The following is a 21,332-nucleotide window of genomic DNA, read 5'->3' on the forward strand; positions in this document are numbered from 1 at the left end:
CTCTTTTCTGACAGTCACCAGGGACCTCTTTGACCTCTAATTAGGGCTCTTAATAGCTCCCCAAGCAATCCTTTGTTCTTGGCTCTCAGCTGCCCGCTAATTTCCCTCCTTCCCCCTCCCTCCTTCATAGACCAGACAGGATCCGACTGATGAAAAAACAGTCGAGATTTCCTGATTCTTAGGAGTGGATGACAGAAAGGAGAGGGGGGGACCTGGGAAAAGGCTTTTTACATGCAGATAATGGCAAATTTGGCTAATAAACCCAATTACAAAGTTTCTTAAAATCGCCTGGACTATTGATATCTGCAAAAAAAATAAATAAATAAATTACCGACAGTGACTCTTTAAAATACACAGCAGTCTATTCATTTACAACTGGAAAGAGAATATCCTCTTCTACAAGGATAAGTCACTCTTTCTCTTAAAAGGAGAAGTCCGGCCTCAAGTTTTTTTTTTTTTTTGTTTTGTTTTTTTTAATTGCTGCTCTGAGACCCCCCCGCGATGCCAACATCATGACCTGGCTGATGGATTGGCCGCTCAGCCAGTCAGTGACTGAGGTGGGACGCCGCTCCAGTCACCCATTGGCTGGGCAGGCTGTCCATCAGCCGGGACAGGCATTTTCCCCCCTTCCAGCAGCGGTCCCTGGGTCGATCAGACACGGGGAAAGGTAAGCAATTCTTCATTGTTACACTCTCCCATGTCACATCCTTGCCAGGGCTGGACTTCTCCTTTAAGGGTTTTTTGTCCTCAGGACCAACACAGTAGGGTTAGACGTTGGACATGACAGACTTATCCTCTTCCAACCTTATCAATCACTGTATGTATAATACTAAAAACAATGAAGCAACAACTTACGGCTTCTTAGGTCGGTGCTGAGAATATGTTTGGCGGCTATCAGCAGCTCTTTCCTAAGATGGGCGGTTTCAGGCGGGCAGTTGGTCAGGAGCTGCAGCATGCCTTTCACCATTTGCTGGGAGTGTTTTGCTACTGTATCCTACAGAATAGAGGCTCATATAAGTAAAGAGAGAACATGTCGGACTTGCTGACAAACTCAGGGGTCCACTAGACGTCCAATCTACCTGATAGATTCGAATGATGTAAGCTAAGAAGGACAACGTTTTAATCTGGGCTGCGATGAAGTCAGCATAGAGTTCTTTGTTGTACAACTTGTGCTGCCTAAAACATAAAAGGTAAAGCAAGATGGAAGCTAGAGTTGTCCACTGATACTGTAAGCAATGAGACATTACGAATTCTACTTAATATTTTGGAGAAGGTAACGTTTACTAGGGCAGCTCTGATGGACTATAACCAGGACACATTATGACTTTATGACCTCTGGGACTCCCACCAATCCTGAAAGTAAGGAACCGCAATGCTTGTCCTGAGCGGCTGCCCTGCACACTGTTGCTTCCACCCTCCCTTACGCAGGGGAAAAACAATACAGTGAATGGGGCCGGCTGCAGTTCCCTGCACAGCCAGCTGGGAGCAGTACAAAACAGTGCAGGAGCTGAATCAGCGCAGTGACCCCTTTTTACTCAGGGTAGGTGGGGGGCCCAGGAGTTGAACCCCACCAAATATAAGGCAATGGTGTGTCCTATAAATTGATTTCTAAGTGGAAGTATACCCATAATTCTGCTTGTATGATTTAATGGGCTTCACTCAACTTTGCTGCCCTCAATAAACAGCTACACATACCTGGCATTGGCTGAAACTTGGGTGACGATGGTGTTCATGATCAACGGTACAAATTCAGACACCATGTTGTGTATGTTTAGCTTGTACAACTAGGGAAAAAAATCAAAGTAGATTTCAAATCAATGTAAAAATATACTGAAAATAATGGGACAATACAATAAATATATCAGGTCCTGCCAGCAAGACCTATATTTATAGCTTCACACAGTATTCCGATACCTAATAGGAGTCTATGATGTTAGGGAGTAGCACTTTTTCAGACTTCTAGTAGAAGTGCCTCCATGTGACATCCATCAAGCCACATTTGTTTCGTTGAAGGGGCTTAGACACAGACAACAATATATTTTCTGCCTCCATTGAGAAATTTATGTCAATGCAAACACTAAAGCAGGCCACACACATTAGATAAGGTATGTTTGCAGTACCAGGTTTAAGGAGAAAGGGATTAGGCATTTTGGAGTGTAACTGCCTGATCCTTTTGTGTATAGGGAGATAATTTGCCATCACAGGAATCTGCCAGTGGCTCTTTTCCCCTCTCCCCATTCAGATCACATACACACATTTTTTGGGCCACACATTTCTGAGTGATGAAATATTGAGCAGCCCCATAGAGATTCAATGGAGTGGTGGCTGCGCTTGTGGTCCCAGCAGTTGGACACTAACCGATCAGCACTAATCATTCTGTCCCAATTCTCATCATCAGTGGGTGTTCCAGCTGTCGGACCCCCACCGATAATCTTTTTATCCCCTATCCTGTTGAAAGAACACAGCTTAACGAAATGTGGAGTACCCCTTTAAGGCCTGTTTGTTAAAACAATGCATCGACACCCTAAAATCACAGTCCTTTTAATAAAGACCAGCACTTTAAGAATTTTGCAAACAGAATATATTAAACCCCAGAAAATAAAGACTCCCCTAATGATCCTGTTAAATCTGTTTACACAACTTATCATCCACATAAACTTATACGCGACCGCTCATATTCCTTGGAGAATCTGTCTCACCTGGTACATTAGAACAACTATTATTGGCAGCTCCGCCAGCACCTTTAGGGAAAGCGAGCCCTTCGGGATGATGGTATGCTGCAAGACAGAAAAATACAGAGAGTCACACCACAACAGTAACATGAGCATAAAACAATGGAGAAAATATTAACTCCCATTAAGAAGGAAAAAAAAGTAAGTTGGAAGCAACTACAACAGCAGCCAATCAAAGCTCAGGTTTTATACCTTAACTAACTGTAGTAAAATGAAAGCCGAGCTGTGATTGGCTGCTGAGGGCAAATTACACCAGTTCATGCTTCACACAGGTTAATAAATCTGGTGGAATGTAAAGGGGGGGAACTTCGAGGGGCTTTCTTGCTTACCGTCCTAGTCTCACTGTCTTCTCTATCTGGATTTACTTTGACCACAATGGTGGAAATCATGCCAACCATTTCTGGAGCAGGAACAGTGTTATCTGCGATCACTGGAGGATTCTCAAAGTAGCGATTCTACAGGAAGAGGCATATTAAGAGTTTAATACTGGCTCAAGATGCCCGAGACACACATATACAGTATACAGTTATAGCGTAACAGCCACGCTGCCGAGGTTAACACTTCCACATGCAGGTGATGCCCACACTGGAAATTTGGGTTCTCATGGAAAAGCTCCATGCCCCGGTGAGTTCTGTGCTCAAGCCCTATGCTAAGCCCTATAGAGTTTGTGCACAGAACTTGCTGGTAAACTTACAAAGCAGATCATATAGATCAACTTAGGAGCATACAGCAGGAACTATTGTAGCGTCCCCATATTCTTTCCTATAAGTAATGCTTCTAGGAAACAATACCTATGTAACACGGCTTATGACAGGGCATGTCATAAGCATCAATTACAAGGGTACAGTATGCAGAGATCTGTGCCGTGTGTGAAGCCTAAGGCTAGCGAAGTTCCTTGCATGACAGCAAATCTCCTACCCAGATCTTTAGACATCTATGAAGTCTTTTCTCAGTAAAGCCGTCCCCTCGTCTCTTTACAGAATGAGGGCGCAAAGACATAATTCTGTCTGCCATGTGCAGATGTGACAACAGAATATGTTATGAGCACAGGGCAATAGGTAACATACACACAATGCCAAAAGATGGATCCCATGTGTAAGAATGATATTCAGCAGTTATTTGCTGCATGCAACTTATTTTGGGTGGTAACATCCAATGACAACAGGGCTAATCCTTGTGCAAAACCTGCTACAACACCAAAATCCAAGGCTTAGATGTCCAACATGGAAACTGAAATGCAAAATCTTTATGCATCAAAAAAATGGTTTTCATGCACTTACCACAACTTTAGGAAGTTCTTTATAAATCTGTCTTACAAAGTCTAGGAAATGATGAATCTAAAAAGAAACAAAAATAAAATAAATTACCTATACATACTAACATATATACATACATACATACATATACACCCACATATACCGTACAGCTGCAGTAACCCAACATGGCATCTATATAATGTATGGAGCTCTCTACTTCCAGCTCAGTTTTCTTTATCTGCTGCAGCTCTGGCAAACAACTGATCAGTGAGATACTGGATGTCAGCCCCCCACTGATCTGATATAGATGCCCTAGTCTGAGGGCCCAAAGCGATAATCGGCCGAATCGGGTGGATTCAGCCAATTATCACTCTGTATAATAGAGACAACGATCATGAGCTGATCAGTGGTTTAGGTTTAAACTTAAAATCGCCGGGTGCTGACCCCACATCACTACGTGTAATAGCGATGCATGGCCGATGGCTAGCGATTGCCCAAACACCTGATACCTTAACTGACAGGCCACTCAGATGCAGATGCCACTGGGAAGCTGCAGAGCACAAGAGAGAAGGCTGGGAGTGGGAACAGGTAAGGTATCAGGTGTTTGGGCAAGGGCTGCATTGCTGCCCGATTATCGCTCTATTAGGTCCAGTAAACGAGCGCCGATCTAGCAGATCGGCGCTCATTTACTAAAATGATCGGGCCATAATTGGCCCGTTCAAAATGACCCTGAGCATAGGCCATCATGAAAGATAGGCATAGTAGACCCCTTTTAAAGTGGTTGTCTAGGCTTAAAGGGAACCAATCACGCCGAAAATCCATCTTAAGATAAGGAAACGTGCTGGCACATCATCCAGCACGTTTCCTAAACATCCCCCTGTATCCTCCGTGCCCCCCTCCATCAGTCAGTAATCTTACTTTGAAGAAGTCCTGCGCTGTATGTAAATTTCTGGCAAGTAGTCACGGTGGGCGGATTTAGTCAAGGTGGGCAGAATCAGTCACAGGTCCTGGGCGTCTGTAATGGCTGTAATCACGCCCAGAGGGGCGTGCTTGAGGTCTGACTTCCATCCACGTGACCCGGAGGCTTGCGTTTCACGTTGGCGGCGCACAGACATCATCCACACGCAGCGCAGATGTCTTCTGTAGTCCGCGCATGTGCAGTACGGCGATCGTGCGGCCGGGGGCTGCGGGCGATCGTGCGGCCGGGGGCTGCGGGCGATCGTGCGGCCGGGGGCTGCGGGCGATCGTGCGGCCGGGGGCTGCGGGCGATCGTGCGGCCGGGGGCTGCGGGCGATCGTGCGGCCGGGGGCTGCGGGCGATCGTGCGGCCGGGGGCTGCGGGCGATCGTGCGGCCGGGGGCTGCGGGCGATCGTGCGGCCGGGGGCGATCATGCGGTCGGGGGCTGCAGGGCTGGGGGCGATCGTGCGGCCGAGGGCTGGGGGCCGGGATCTGCAGCGAGTCTCCCTGCAAAAACGCAGCAAGGAGAGTCGCTGCAGATCCGGCAAGTGGGTTTGTAACCTTAAGATGGATTTTCGGCGTGATTGGTTCCCTTTAAGGCCCTATTACAGAGAGAGATGATCTGCTCAATCAGGTCAATTTTGCAGATTATCGCTCTGTGTAATACATACAACAAACAGCTGAAGAAACGATCAGCTGATCTGGTCTTTCAACTTGCTGAAAAATCCTCCTCTGCCAAAGCGTATCGCTATGTGTAATGGCAACGTGCAGCAGACAACTGATGAATGTGTAAAGAAAAAAAAAAAATTATACCTGCCTGTCTACGCTCCCCGTGTCCTCCTAGCTGTTGTCCACTGCCCACAGCCGCCGGAACTTCAGAACCGATCTCTAAAGTGACAGGCTGCTTAGCCAAACACTGACAGACAGAACAGCAAAGCAGCAAGTGATTGGCTGAGCAGCCTGTCATTTTAGAGACCGGCTCTGAAGTTCTAGCGGTGGCTGCAGGGAGAAGTTAGGAGAACATCTGGGAGCGTGGACAGGTAGGTATAACATTTATTATTTTGCACTTTAGGCTGCAAGGGCAACGCTAACAATGTTTACACGGCCCTTGTTGCACAATTATTGAGAGGTGTAATAGGCTCAGTAAGCGAGCACCAATCTAGCAGATGGGCGCTTACCTACACCTGTCATTGAGCCGTGAAATACAACCCTTCGAAAAACATGGACGCTTGACAGACTTGTAGACTGTGTAATTAACATTTCCATAGGAGAAACCCACATACCTCCTGAGTGATCGGTGGTCTGAACTGCTTGTGTAGCTCAATGATGATTCTTAAACAGATCAGAACATTCTCTTCGTTCTCAGTCTAAAAGTAAACATATTTTATTGAACATAACATATGCGGCAATACATATTTTCACTATCACACAAAACAGCTAATGCATCACTCTACCTCCAGAAAACGGAACATGACAGACAGGATGTTCTTGGTGTGGGGCCGCAGGTGTTCATTGGTCGGGATCCGATGGATGATTTCCAGAACTAGTTTCCGCAATTGCTGTAAAAAATAAAATTACTAAGCAATATAAAGATGCTTCTATCTAAACCTTTTTTGTGTTAAGAAAAACCTTCACCATTCTATTCCTACTCACTATGGCAATGTACCCCATCCTGTCGCTTTCCTGCAGCTGCAGAAATATAACAGCTGGAGAGCCACAGGTTGGAGAAGGCAGTGATAAAGTACGGAAGAAGGCTGCTGGGACCCTGCTCTGGACAATAGATTGGCCGAGATGAAATATGTTAAGGGTGCGTTCACACCTACCGCATCCGCAGCTTATTTTTCCGCGGAAATCCGCAGGTCTGGTAGTGCAGATTTCAACCTGCGAGAAATCCGCGTATGAGTGCGTTTTGCGGTTTTTCTGCAGCAAGTTTATCGCAACTGAAATGTCCGTTTAGAATGAGAGACATTTTAAACGGACATTTCAGCTGCGATAAACTTGCTGCAGAAAAACCGCAAAACGCACGCATACGCGGATTTCTCGCAGGTTGAAATCTGCACTACCAGACCTGCGGATTTCCGCGGAAAAATAAGCTGCGGATGCGGTAGGTGTGAACGCACCCTAAAGGAGTATTCCACTCAATCATAACTTTGATATGTTGTTGTCCATGTTGAGACTAACAATTCCTTGCATACCTATTATCTATTCAGTCTCCTTCTTCCAGTTCTGTGCTACTGCTTTACAAAAAAATCTGTGAGCTTTTCTCTCTGTCTCCACCACCTCCTCCCACCCTTCTGAGGCAGCCGATGTAAACAATTCCCTGGCAGGCTTTATCTGCAACATTGTAGCTTCTTTGTAATGCTGGGAGGGTTAATCACAGTGAGTTCAGTAGCAATTTGACCCTCCCAGCATTACAAAGAAGCTACAGTGTTGTAGATAAAGCCTACCAGGGACTTGTGTACATAATCTGTCTCAGAAGGGAGGGGGCACATTTTATTGTTTTCAGCAGAAAGCAGCAGCTCAGAACTGGGGGAAGGAGACTGAATAGATAATAACAAGTATGGAAGGAATTGTTAGTCTCGTCATGGGCAGCAACATATGAAAAGTTATGTTTAAGTGGCATACCCATTTAAACTTCCTAAAATCATTCTACATAAAAGTAACCAGGTGATTGCAATCAGATCTTATCAGTTTTACTCTCAGTGCCCGATGTGAGGTACATACACATATACAGACACACACTTAATCCATCCATACAGGTATCACACATTTTGGGGGCTCAAGCCTGATGATGTCATCATTCCAGTATCAGATCTTATCAGCTTTGCGCTCAGTGCCCAGTGTGACCACGCAACCACGCACTATTCATACACCCAATCACACACACTTACACGTGCTATTCATACACCCAATCACACACACTTACACGTGCTATTCATACATCCAATCACACACACGTCACATCCTATAGGCTCAAGATAGATAATCTCATCACTTTGCAATTCTATGTGTAACATACTGAGTACACCATCTACATAAAAATATCACATGCTCTTCAGACCTGGAATTCTATCACCTATCCCTGGCCCATAAGCAAGCAGTGGTGCCTGTCTATTAGCCACTACAGCCCTGGTAACATGAATACCTGTGCCGGTTTCTCCTGAAGAAACTGAACTTCCCCATCCTGCAGGAAAGTAAGGAACCGCGGGATGATGTGCTCCAGGAACGTGGCGTATTGGGCTGAAGTGGTGACATTCTAGGCAAAGAAAAACAGAACACAATGACCCAGAATCCACTGCACATAACATGATGGGTTACCTAGAAAGTAACAAAATCTGGAAACCCACCCCACGGAGGAGATCGGATGAAATAGTGGGGTAGCTAGAGGTGATAAGTACGGCCATGTAGTCAGGACATTATAAAACCTAAAACCATAAGGTGACTGGATGGTCTGTAACACCTACCTCAAAGTTCTCGCTGACTTCCTGCATCATCTTCAACTTGGTTTCATCAGCTGAAATATGCAGACAAGCAAGAAAAGTTAAAAAAAGAGAGAATTAAATATGGGCGACCTGTGTTAACACAACAAATCCAAGACACAAACAATTTCCAAGACACGTACGCGTGTTGACATCGGTAAGAGCAGCGACAAACTGAAGGTACTTCTTCATTAACGTAGTCTGGTCCACCACCGTGGGCCCCGACGGAGGTACGAACGCCATTTTTCTTCTTTATCTTCTTCTTTCTGTCCTCTTTAGTAACGCAGTGAGAATGGTCGAGTCATCCCACCTGTCAAAGGAAGTCAAGACTGTAATGAGAAATCACTGAGCGTCCAATACATTGATTTCCACCAATGGTTTCCTGTAAAATCCTCAATTATGTGAAGCGTCTCTACATTACAACTAGATAGGACTACAATGAAAGTAATACCGGCACTTCTCTCTCTCATACACAGCTGGTTTATTCCATATTCATGCCTCATGTAGTATACAGCCAGCCCAGCGGGACATCAATTGGATGACCTTAGTGGTGCTCAGCCTCAATTACAAATTAAACATCAAGGAGGCAATTATAGTTAATAAGCGGCACTCATCAATGCAGAGAACAGTCGTTTATTGTATATAACAATCACTGATGAAACATTCATGGGATAAGAAATTATATACAATAAAGTTTTTTGCATTGGTGAGTGCCGCCTCTTCATTATACCTACCTCCTTGATGACAACTAGATGGGTCTGCTGCATGGTCTGGGGTCCATATTAGTGCATTTTGCTTATCCATGGGATCTATTAAAATAATGTAGCCCTTCAATGTATACACCTGGAAAAGCCCCTTAAAGGACAATTCCGGCGAAAATATTTATTAAAGTATTGTATTGCCCCCAAAAAAGTTACACAAATTGCCAATATACACTTATTACGGGAAATGCTTATAAAGTGCTTTTTTCCCTGCACTTACTACTGCATCAAGGCTTCACTTCCTGGATAAAATGGTGATGTCACGACCCTACCCCAGAGCTGTGCGGGCTGTGGCTGCTGGAGAGGATGATGGCAGGGGGATGCTCAGTGTCCCTCCAGTGCCCTGTATCCCTCAGTGTCCCCCTGCCATCATCCTCTCCAGCAGCCACAGCTCGCACAGCTCTGGGAGTCGGGTCGTGACATCACCATGTAATCCAGGAAGTGACATCACAATGTAATCCAGGAAGTGAAGCCTTGATGCAGTGCAGGGAAAAAAGCACTTTATAAGCATTTCCCGTAATAAGTGTATATTGGCGATTTGTATAACTTTTGGGGGACAATACAATATTTTAATAAAAAACTTTCGCCAGACTTATCCTTTTAAGAGTGAACTGTAGCCCTCACATGCAAGCATGGTTTTGTCAGTATGTGGCTGCTAAAATGTGTGGTTCTAATCAAAGGCCTTATTCACAAGTTCTGTGATTTTCCAAATCCGTGGATGAAGTCAGCTATTTACCTCCGTGATCTGTGAAAAACCATCCATGACTGCATTTGTTTTGCATCCATGTCTGTTTTTTATGGCTCTGATAAAATTAGCTATTTTAAATAACATCACATCCGTGAAATTGAGGAAAAACACAGATCCCACTGATTTCTATGAGGGGATTCGTGTTGTGATCATGCTCCGAGTTATGCCACGTCCTATTTTCTTACGGAATAGATTGTGAATTCGTGAAAAACAAAATGCATGGATAGCCCAATAGAATTGGCTATAAAAGGCCTTATTCACACAAAGTTGTCCGTGACAAACTTATAGCCAATTACTTTCTATTGGGCTATTTACACATTCCGTTTTTTTCACAGATTCGCAATCTGATCCATAAAAAAATAGTCATTTTTCGTTACTCGGACAAGATCACGGCACAGAATCCCCTATGGAAACCAAAGGAATCGATGTTTTTCACAGTTTGAACGGATCTGACATCCCTGTGCATTTGTGCAATCTGTGGAAAACATAAATGTGATGTAATCGGTGTCATTTAAACAGCTTTAAACAGATCCGTGAAAAACACGGACACGGATGCAATCAGGGATGGTTTTTCACAGATAACGGAGGCAGAGAGCAGACTTCATCCATAAACCTTGAAAAATCCCTGAATGTGTGAGTAAGGCCTTAGTGCTTGTTCACATGAGCAAAAACATGAAAAAAACTGCACCTATAACATAATTTTTAACTGCTTACAATATATAATGTAAAGTATAGGACCCATTCTATGCTACGGGCGAAACAGTCACCAGCTGAATAAGTTCCAGACACTGTAATAAATGCCTGCGTCCCAGAAGACATATCAGAAGCCAATATTAACAGTATTTGTGTCTCAGATGCCCAAAGCGCAGTGTGAACACAACCATGAAGGAACATGGCTGCTTTCCTGCAGGACAGTGTCACACCTGCCGTGGGCTGAGACGGGTATTACAGCGCACACATGGGAATGATCTGTAACGCCATATAAAACCGGTGGACAGGTGCGGCTCTGTTTCTGGAAAAAAGCGGCCATTTTTTCCAACATTGTAATATCCAGTGTGAAACTTGACAAGAACGTTGCTAAGGCCACCATGACGGTTAGTAGGTATCGTGCACATATCAGCTTTATTACTAGGACACACGCGTGATACATGAGGCGGCTGATGGACAATTGGCTTACAAAGTCTCCACAGACCTACAACCATAAGTTGGGCCTCCTATACGCTAAGCAATGGCGTGTCGGTTACCCACAGCAACCAATCACTTTTTAAGAGCTGGAATGTGATTGGCTGCCATGGCTCAGCCTATGAAAACATGAAAATCCTTCATGGGTTAATTATATTATGGCTGAAAAGCTGCCGCGCTCATCTGTTTCCATCATCCTCAGCAATATAAATGTGTCATCCCTTAAGCTGGGTTCACAATACGTTTTTGCAATCCGTTTTTAAAAAAATAAAAATAAAAAATGATACCTATTTACACAGGTAAATTTCATTATATATATATATATATATATAAAACGTATCAATACGGATCCGTTATTTTTAACGAACACACAAATAAGGTCGACTACGTTTTTTTGTAGGTTAAAAAAAAACCTGATCTGTTTCGATCCGTTCTTTTTATAATGGAATTCAATGGAAAAAAACGAATCAAAACAGATGCAAACACGCATCCGTTTTTTGAAGAAAAAAAAAAATAATGAAAAAAAAAAAAAAAAACGGATTGCAAAAACAAAGTGTGAACCCAGCCTAACCTGTATGGCGCTGTCACCCAGAGTTTCACAGCAAATCAGCAATGCAGTTTTCTATTGCCTGACTGTTCAACAGGTGGCCTTAGGCTGTGTTCACACTATATTCAGTGTATGCAGCTCCATATGCTGGATGTAGCCCTCATTGTCCTGACAGACGCCTAAAACACCCCCTTCTGGTCTCTATCTGGGTAATATTCACTAGCATATCTTTACTGTTAGGCCCCTTTCATCAGTATTATACTATCCGCAATTACGGTATAGCACCCATTGATTTAAATGAACCCTTTTACACATACATGCTGCAAAATTTCAATCAAGGAGTCCATGCAACAGCAGTTGGGGATGGATACGCATTTGAATCCTGTCCGGAGTTGGGGGTCCCTAGTTACAGGATTACTGTTTATAGGGCCTTGCCATATAGGAAAACACCACATACTTATCAAAACCACAGCCAGTTTACATTAAAAAAAAACATTAGCAATACCAATATGTGGTATAAACTTCACCAGCATGCTTAGTCCTATATAAAATGGCAAATACATTACAGAGATCTTCAGTAATTTGCCTCCCACCTGGTGCTGTTGTAAATAGTGGGGTCCTCCCGAGACACCCCAGAAGTGCACACCCATAACACAATGCTATAAACTGTGCAGATAAGAATGTAAATGGATGAGCAATATCTAGAGAGACCCAGTTGTTTATTGCACTGATAACGCTAAAGGACAATAGAACAATGTACTATACGCCCAGTACTAGGCTGGATCCCCATTGTGTTCAGACAATACATCACTATTCCGGCAAAGGGTTAGGATCATGTAAACTACTGCACACCTACTCAATTTAATGCACTGGACAAAGTCTACTAGCGGCCACAATCGACCCCTTTCCCAAAATGTGTCTATTTCACAGGACTCAAAAGCATGCCCTGGGCAAGAGACCAAACTGAGAGAGCGCACAGCATGGTATACAGATCAGCATACCGTAACCCAAAATATACCAGCAACACACCGCCTGAGTGATGTGATCTCTGCCTTACATGAGATTAAGGGGGCTATCACATACTCCGTAGATCACAGATGTGGGCCGGCATCAGGAACCTCCAGCATCATGTCTCATGATGCCGGGAGCTCAAAGTCTGTTCAAATCTTCCCATGGCTGTGTCAGTACAGTGGCAGGAAGATTTACACAGGTTCACAGCTCCCAGCATCATAATGATACACAATGTTGGGAGGTCCTAATGTCGGTTCACAGCCTGATGCTTCGTAGAATGCGTGATCTATGGAGTGTGTGAATGCCCCTTTAGGCTATGTTCACACACAGTATTTTGGTCAGCATTTTGCAACCAAAACCAGTATTGGAGTGAAAACACTCCTGGTTTTGGTTGCAAAATACTGAGCAAAAATACTGTGTGTGAACATGCCCTTAGGGTGCGTTCACACCTACAGGATCCGCAGCAGATCTGCAGCAGATTTGATGGTGCAGATTTGATGCTGTGTTCAGTTATTTAAGGGTACAAACCCACTTGACGTATTTGCTACGTGAATCAAGTCTTAAAAATAAGCAGGCAAAACGCAGGTTGGCTTTATACAATTGTTCTGCGTTAAAATACGCAATTGCGTATTTTTGAAGCGTGAAGCTACATGCGTTTTTCGCACAGGTTGTTAACAACTGATGCTTTGCTAACAACAAGCTTCACGCTTCAAAAATACGCAATTGCGTATTTTAACGCAGAACAATTGTATAAAGCCAACCTGCGTTTTGCCTGCTTATTTTTAAGACTGATTCACGCAGCAAATACGTCAAGTGGGTTTGTACCCTAAATGAAATCTGCTGCGGATCCGCAGCAGAAAACTAGCTGCCGGTCCGGTAAGTGTGCACGTACCCTTAAAGTATATTCACACTGGAAATCTGCTGCAGATGCTGCTACCCATTTACCTCAATGGATTTGTTAAAAACAAAAACAAATCCACCACTACTGCAAACTTACTACGTACTCATTAAAGTCCATAGATACCAAATTCCCCAGTGGACATGTCACATCTGAATGTATCCTTAAAGGGGCAGATTGATGATGGACCAATCTGTCATTTGCACTTTTGGACAACAATACCAAAAACATACACACACAAAAAAAAAAACAGATGAAAACTGTCTATAGACACCCAACCAGCAGGCGCTGCTAACACATGTCATTTACTAATACAAGCCTCATGGTGTGTTTACACAGACAGATTTATCAGACAAATTTTTGAAACCAAAGCCAGGAATCTCAGGAATATTTTCTTTATGACCTGTTCTCTGTATATAGTCTGTTTCTGGCTTAGGCTTCAAAAATCTGTCAGATAAATCTCTCTGTGTAAACGCACCATTAGTGTCGTTTTAGCTCAGGACTGGCCTGGCATCTGATCCCAGTATTAGTGTATTGCTAAATGTCCCTTCAGCTCACCAGGGCTATGGACTGTACTGATCACAGCTTCTGAAACCTATATAGGCCTCTGTATAAGGCCACAGTGTGCTTATCATAAAACATTATTGTAACACAAAATTACAGCAAGACATTGATATTTTACTGTGTATGTGTGAACATAGCCCAAGGGTCCATTCCTGGTATCCGAATAGGCTTTGGTAGCGGGTACATGGATTTGTAAGCCCAGTTCTGGTATATAGGAAAATCAGACATTGCTGCAACAAATCTGCCTTCGGGTTCTACTACTGACCTGATCTTAGATGACCAGATGGTCTCTATAGCGAGTGAAGCCCATCCAGCAGAATAAAAGAGAATGTTGGCATAATACGGACCCCCTATACTATCTTACGACAATCATGTGGCTGTAGGAACAGTTTTTAGCTTTGTCCCAAAAAGAGACTGGACCCCATCTGAGATAACATACTGCCAGTCCCAGGATAAGATACAGATATCACATGGACTTTTATAGCCACATGCATATAGTCTGCAGGGTACATCTCAAAATATATGAAAATAAACATCTCATCATAACCTTTCTTCACATTACAGTCATTGCTGCCATCAGCTGATCATCACGCATCTGGTTCCTATAAACTGATCACAGTCTTCCTGACCATAGTCAATGGGATCTGCTGGTCACTGCTGGAGATGGATCCGACAACACTGCCATTTCTAGTTCAATGATGAAGTGCACCAGGAATGAAACATGTTGGTGTGAACAGGAGCTTGTATCTCCGCTCAGTGGCGTAGCTACCATAGAGGCAGGGTAGGCAGTTGCTATGGGGCCCATAGGGAAGGGGGGCCTGGGGATGCACAGGAAAGATAAGAGTCTCCTGTGTCCTTCTGCTTAACCCCTTATGTACTGTAGTGTGTAAGTGACCCAGTGTTCACTTACATGCTGCAATATAAAAAAAAAAGGTTAATATGAGGAGGACAAGGAGATCTCTGCTTCACTGCTCTTCTCTCCGGCTGCTGCAATCAAGTAGGAAAATGTGCCAGAGGTCAGGGGTTATCAGTGCACGAGCAGTGAAGCAGAGAGCTCCTTGTCTTCCTCTTTAACTCTTATTTGTGTTGCAGCATGTGAGAGAACATTGGCTCACTTACACAATACATAGGGGGTTAAAGTGACTGTACCACCAGGCCCAGGCTGAAGCACTGAAGGCGGGCCAACCCACCCTTAGTGGGAAGAAACTCCAGCCCCTCCATGACGTGACTCCATTAGAATCAATAGAACCCTATCATAGAGGGGCGGGGGTTTCCTCCCACTAAGGGTGGGTCGGCCGCCTCCAGTGCTTCAGCCTGGGCCTGGTGGTACAGTCACTTTAAGCAGAAGGTAGTCCGCTCCTGCACCTATGTTTTTTAAACCATAAGGGTATAAACACACACACCATATACGCAGCGTATTTACTGCTGCGATACGCAGCAAATTAGATCTAAATAACTGAACACAGCATCAAATCTAAACCATCAAATCTGCTGCGTATTTGCTGCGTATACGGTGTGTGGGTTTGTACCCTTAGGGCTCCTAATGGGCCCCCTAAAGTTAAATACAGTGGACTGACAGAGCAAGCAGCCATTGGCTCTCTGCTCTGCCAGTCACTTTTGTACCTGCAGGCAGGACTCGCCTCTGGTCACAAGAGATTTTATGTGAGCGTATATGTATGTATGTATGTATGTATGTATGTGTATATATATATATATATATATATATATATATATATATATATACACACACACACACACTATACACACACAGTACTTTGTGTTGGGGAAGGGGGGGCCCATACAGTTTTTTGCTATGGGGCCCCATGAATCCTAGCTACGCCCCTGTCTCCACTGTAATGTTCTGTTTAGTTCCAGTTTATAATAGAAACCACAACCATAAATCCATTACACCATCAAACGCTGTGTCAAGTCCACCAGGATGCATCTATATACACAGTCTGATACGTAGCATCACATCTCCTATAAACAGATGCTGCAGAACATGGCGCACATGTGAACACAGTCCTATACACTCACCGGCCACTTTATTAGGTACACCATGCTAGTAATGGGTTGGACCCCCTTTTGTCTTCAGAACTGCCTCAATTCTTGCTGGCATAGATACAACAAGGTGCTGGAAGCATTCCTCAGAGATTTTGGTCCATATTGACATGATGGCATCACACAGTTGCCGCAGATTTGTCGGCTGCACATCCATGACGCGAATCTCCCGTTCCACCACATCCCAAAGATGCTCTATTGGATTGAGATCTGGTGACTGTGGAGGCCATTTGAGTACAGTGAACTCATTGTCATGTTCAAGAAACCAGTCTGAGATGATTCTAGCTTTATGACATGGCGCATTATCCTGCTGAAAGTAGCCATCAGATGTTGGGTACATTGTGGTCATAAAGGGATGGACATGGTCAGCAACAATACTCAGGTAGGCTGTAGCGTTGCAATGATGCTCAATTGGTACCAAGGGGCCCAAAGAGTGCCAAGAAAATATTCCCCCACACCATGACACCACCACCACCAGCCTGAACCGTTGATACAAGGCAGGATGGATCCATGCTTTCATGTTGTTGACGCCAAATTCTGACCCTACCATCCGAATGTCGCAGCAGAAATCGAGACTCATCAGACCAGGCAACGTTTTTCCAATCTTCTACTGTCCAATTTCGATGAGCTTGTGCAAATTGTAGCCTCAGTTTCCTGTTCTTAGCTGAAAGGAGTGGCACCCGGTGTGGTCTTCTGCTGCTGTAGCCCATCTGCCTCAAAGTTGGAGGTACTGTGCGTTCAGAGATGCTCTTCTGCCTACCTTGGTTGTAACGGTTGGCTATTTGAGTCACTGTTGCCTTTCTATCAGCTCGAACCAGTCTGCCCATTCTCCTCTGACCTCTGGCATCAACAAGGCATTTCCGCCCACAGAACTGCCGCTCACTGGATGTTTTTTCTTTTTCGGACCATTCTTTGTAAACCCTAGAGATGGTTGTGCATGAAAATCCCAGTAGATCAGCAGTTTCTGAAATACTCAGACCAGCCCTTCTGGCACCAACAACCATGCCACGTTCAAAGGCCTCAAATCACCTTTCTTCCCCATACTGATGCTCGGTTTGAACTGCAGGAGATTGTCTTGACCATGTCTACATGCCTAAATGCACTGAGTTGCCGCCATGTGATTGGCTGATTAGAAATTAAGTGGTAACGTGCAGTTGAAGAGGTGTATCTAATAAAGTGGCCGGTGAGTGTATATTGTAAGGTATCGATTCCTAATACATCTTTGCAGTAAGCAGGCATACAGAATACGGCAATTTTTTCCCCCAATTCCCATAATAATTGCAGTATGCCACCACATCACACGGCTGTCAGAACCCGATGACTCTCTGCAGACCCAGTACACATATATCCGGCAATCTGACATTATTACCATGCGGCGTAGCTGCACTGGATCAGAAAATACAGCATTTTCCTATAGGGAAGAGATGGGGAACCTTCCGCCCTCCAGCTGTTGCAAAACTACAATTCCCATCATGCCTGGACAGCCAAAGATTTGCTTTGGCTGTCCAGGCATGATGGGAATTGTAGTTTTGCAACAGCTGGAGGGCGGAAGGTTCCCCATCCCTGCTATAGGGCAAGGTGACAGGCACACACCAGGCGTAATGCATCCATCTTGTTGTATATGGCATACCCATCTGTATACATAGGGCACATACTAAAGGCATCCCTCATCACCAGCCAGAGCCCACTATACATAGTGATGGTGCCATCCATGGTATAAACACACACACCGTATACGCAACATATACGCAGCAGATTAGATCTAAATAACTGAACACTGCATCAAATCTGCTGCGTATCTGCTGCGTATACGGTGTGTGTGTTTGTACCCTAAGGCAGGAGCATCATCCAGGTGCTATAGAGCCATGCACATCCCTCTGTATACGGCAGCTGAGCGGTATTGTGCGGTAATGAATAGAGGACAGAGCTCAGGCCGCACAGCCGCCCCTCCCCCGCTCACCACTCATCATACACCCGGCCGATGAGAGCCATAGAGACCCCGATCCGCTACACCCCATAGGTCTCCCCCATAATAGCTCACCCTGGCGATCTCCTCCTTGTTACCGGCCCGGAATCAGCCCCAGCACCAGACCCGACCACTCGCCGCATCCGCTGCCTCCCGCTCAGGAGCCGGCCAGCATCCCGTCCCAGCAGCCTTTGCGAGAGTGAGGAGTCCTTCTATACATCCCGAATAAAAACCTTCCAATCTTACAATTTTTACCTACAAAAAACTCCCGACCACGTAATAACCCCCCATCACCTCCGTTATTAGTAATACCGAACTGTTTTAATAGAACGATCTGTTATCATAGGGACTATATTGCGGGGCGGAGTGATATCTCTTGGAAGACCATACATTTAGAAGGTCTTCTGACGTCAGCAATGTGCGACGGCGGCGTGAATAATACGTTCTTCAATCTCATTTGCTCTAGGGGAGGACTAATAAAGCTTGGTTGCAGTGCAGCTTTTAGAGGATTTTGTTAGTGGTTTCAATGAATTATTGAAAAAATAATTTCAGCTTAGATTATTCGTATAATTTCTCGCCTGTTTTGCCTAGGTGTTATATTACAAGTGGAAAATAGAGACAAAGGTTCATGGCTCACCCATTGACTTGCATTGTAAATTAAAACATATAGGGGGAGATTTATCAAACTGGTGTAAAGTGACACTGGCTCAGTTACCCCTAGCAACCAATCAGATTCCACCTTTTATTCCTCACAGACTCTTTGGAAAATGAAAGGTGGAATCTGATTGGTTGCTAGGGGCAACTGAGCCGGTTTCACTTTACACCATGTTTGATAAATCTCTCCCATACTGTTTAATATACTTTTATTTATTTATTTACTTTTTTTCAAAGCGTAGTTGTTAGAGAACCTCAAACATGCTCCCGTATGTCCGAACCCCAATGCAATGGCTGCCTGGAAAATACGGATATAACCATAGGCCATAGGCTGTATCTATGTTTTTCAGGACTCCCTAGAGTTGCATCCAACTTCTCCAGCCACCGGTATTCTTATAATAATAATAATATTTATTTATATAGCGCCAACAGATTCTGCAGCCCTTTTTTATATATACACAGTACAGAGGTTACTATTACATATGATAAAATTGAGTTAGAATAAATAAAAATACGTAAAACAACGGCCGTAGTTTTCACCGCAAGACTACGGACGTTGTTTTGAGGAAGATACGATATAGCAATTCGTATGAACTACGGTCGTACAATGCACACAGCTTATAAGACTACGGCCGTAGTTCGTACGGACCCATGAAAAATTAACATGTCATTTATTTGCAGCCGGCAATGTTACAACTACGGCCGTGAATTTCAATGCGGCCGCACACGTAAAATTTATTTCGACCAGATTAAACTTGATTTTAATGTAAAAAGTTTACTGAGTGGTTTATTGGGCTAGTCGCAGTATTTCAATTAAATGACATGTTTCAGCCCGATTAAAAACATGCTAGGAGGCAATATTAAACAACAGCCATTGACCGCAAAATTCTGGCCGGTGAAAACAACGGCCGTTGTTTTACGTAATGTGAACATAGCCTAAATATAAGACCTGCTCGTACAGACTACGAACTGGGGGTGACATGAGGCATAAGTGCTTTATTTGCCCCTGGTCCAGCCATTGTACATGGAAGGAGCTGGACAAGCCAGTTTCACGCCAATGTCTTGTTACAGGTAAAACGTATAAAGTGCATGGAACCGTAGAAGATATAGTAGAAAGTGCTAATTCTGATTCTACACAATCAGACTCCAGCATGCTCAAGTTGCTCAAGTGTACATTAGAGTCACTGCTGGGATCAGCTGATCATCACTCATCTGGTTCCCATAAAATGATAACTGTCTTCCTGACCATAGTCAGTGGGATCTGCTGGACACTACTGGAGATGGATCCGACAATACTGTTATTTCTGGTTCAATGATAATGAAGTGCACCAGGGGTGAAGCACGTTGGTGTGAACAGGAGCTTGTATCTCCACTGTTCCGGTTCCAGTTTATAATAGAAACCATAATGCCACGGTAAGATCCATTATACAGCAGACTTCACTGAACTAGAAGGGGTACATCAAATCCACCAGGATCTGTGACAGCGTCTCTGATGCGTCTATATACACGGTCTTATACCTGGTATCACATCTCCTATAAACAGATCCTGCAGCAGAACATTGCACACATGTGAACACATTCATATACATTGTAAAGTATCTTCTACTAATAAATCCCTGCAGTAAGCCGGCGTATAGAATATGGCACAAAAGCTATTTTTTTCCACTTCTAAAACTAAATGACATCACATTGCAGTATGCGACCACATCACACAGCATGGCTGTCAGAACCCGATGACTCTACTTAGACCCAGTACACATGTCCGGCAATCCGACATCATTACCATGTGACGTAGTTGCACTGGATCAGAAAACATAGCATTTTCCGATACAACAAGGTATTCAAATGCTGCGTGATCAGACCCGAGCATCCTCAAGTTGCATTCATCTCTATTGCACTTCAGACTGAAAGGGGCAGCAGTGCACATACACGACTGCCACCCCCTTCAGATGGGACGCCCATTCTTGATATAAGTGCTTGCACCCCCTGCAATCACAGAGTTATTCCCTATCCTCTTGATACATTATACGTTTCTTTGGTTAGATAACACCTCTAATGTATACACCAGAAGTAATTCCAAGTGTATATACTACATGAAGATTAAAAATGAGGTGTGAACAAGGCCTAAGTGAGATGTCACTTATTTCCGTATATACTCCTTGTGAAAGCCAGGATGTGGATTGGCCTCATGGAATGTAAACTTGCTATAACATCGCCCACCACAATTACTACATTCTATTTTACCTGCTCAAACTGAGAAAATATTTATTAAAGCGTGCCTGTTGTTATAACGTTCAAAATCTAAAGCAACAGTATATGTGAAATAAAGCAAGTTTTCAATATACATTTTTTTTTTTTTTTCGTTGTCTTGCTATAAAACAAAGCTGTACTTACCAGAATTCCAGGCCCAGTCTTCTGAATCTGAAGCTTTCTAGTCTTATGCTGGTTGAAAAAAACGAGACTAAGCACAGGAATTCTGGCCAGTACATGAAGTCACAGCTCAATGCGTCTATCAA

At 44.0% G+C, this 21,332-nt stretch overlaps 1 protein-coding gene across 3 annotated transcripts in view; it reads right to left on the minus strand.

The window, feature by feature from the left end:
• The window catches only part of TRRAP (transformation/transcription domain associated protein), a 115,042-nt gene extending 96,693 nt beyond the window's left edge, over positions 1 to 18,349 (minus strand). Inside the window, exons 1-12 of one of the 3 annotated variants that reach the window (XM_069983849.1) lie at positions 18,238 to 18,349; positions 8,568 to 8,734; positions 8,410 to 8,459; positions 8,091 to 8,201; positions 6,400 to 6,504; positions 6,229 to 6,312; positions 4,013 to 4,069; positions 3,062 to 3,187; positions 2,700 to 2,777; positions 1,696 to 1,784; positions 1,080 to 1,176; positions 856 to 994 (exon numbers count right to left, since the gene is read on the minus strand). In XM_069983849.1, coding sequence (XP_069839950.1) covers positions 856 to 994; positions 1,080 to 1,176; positions 1,696 to 1,784; positions 2,700 to 2,777; positions 3,062 to 3,187; positions 4,013 to 4,069; positions 6,229 to 6,312; positions 6,400 to 6,504; positions 8,091 to 8,201; positions 8,410 to 8,459; positions 8,568 to 8,667 — 1,036 coding nt within the window. In that variant the 5' untranslated portion in view covers positions 8,668 to 8,734; positions 18,238 to 18,349. Of the gene's footprint in view, positions 1 to 855; positions 995 to 1,079; positions 1,177 to 1,695; positions 1,785 to 2,699; positions 2,778 to 3,061; positions 3,188 to 4,012; positions 4,070 to 6,228; positions 6,313 to 6,399; positions 6,505 to 8,090; positions 8,202 to 8,409; positions 8,460 to 8,567; positions 8,735 to 11,110; positions 11,155 to 18,237 lie in introns of those variants that run through there. The other 2 variants (XM_069983851.1, XM_069983852.1) reach the window with 2 other exon arrangements.
• Between the last annotated feature and the right edge of the window lie 2,983 nt (positions 18,350 to 21,332).

Source organism: Dendropsophus ebraccatus, chromosome 9 (assembly GCF_027789765.1).
Source record: "Dendropsophus ebraccatus isolate aDenEbr1 chromosome 9, aDenEbr1.pat, whole genome shotgun sequence".
Taxonomy (NCBI): Eukaryota; Metazoa; Chordata; class Amphibia; order Anura; family Hylidae; genus Dendropsophus; species Dendropsophus ebraccatus.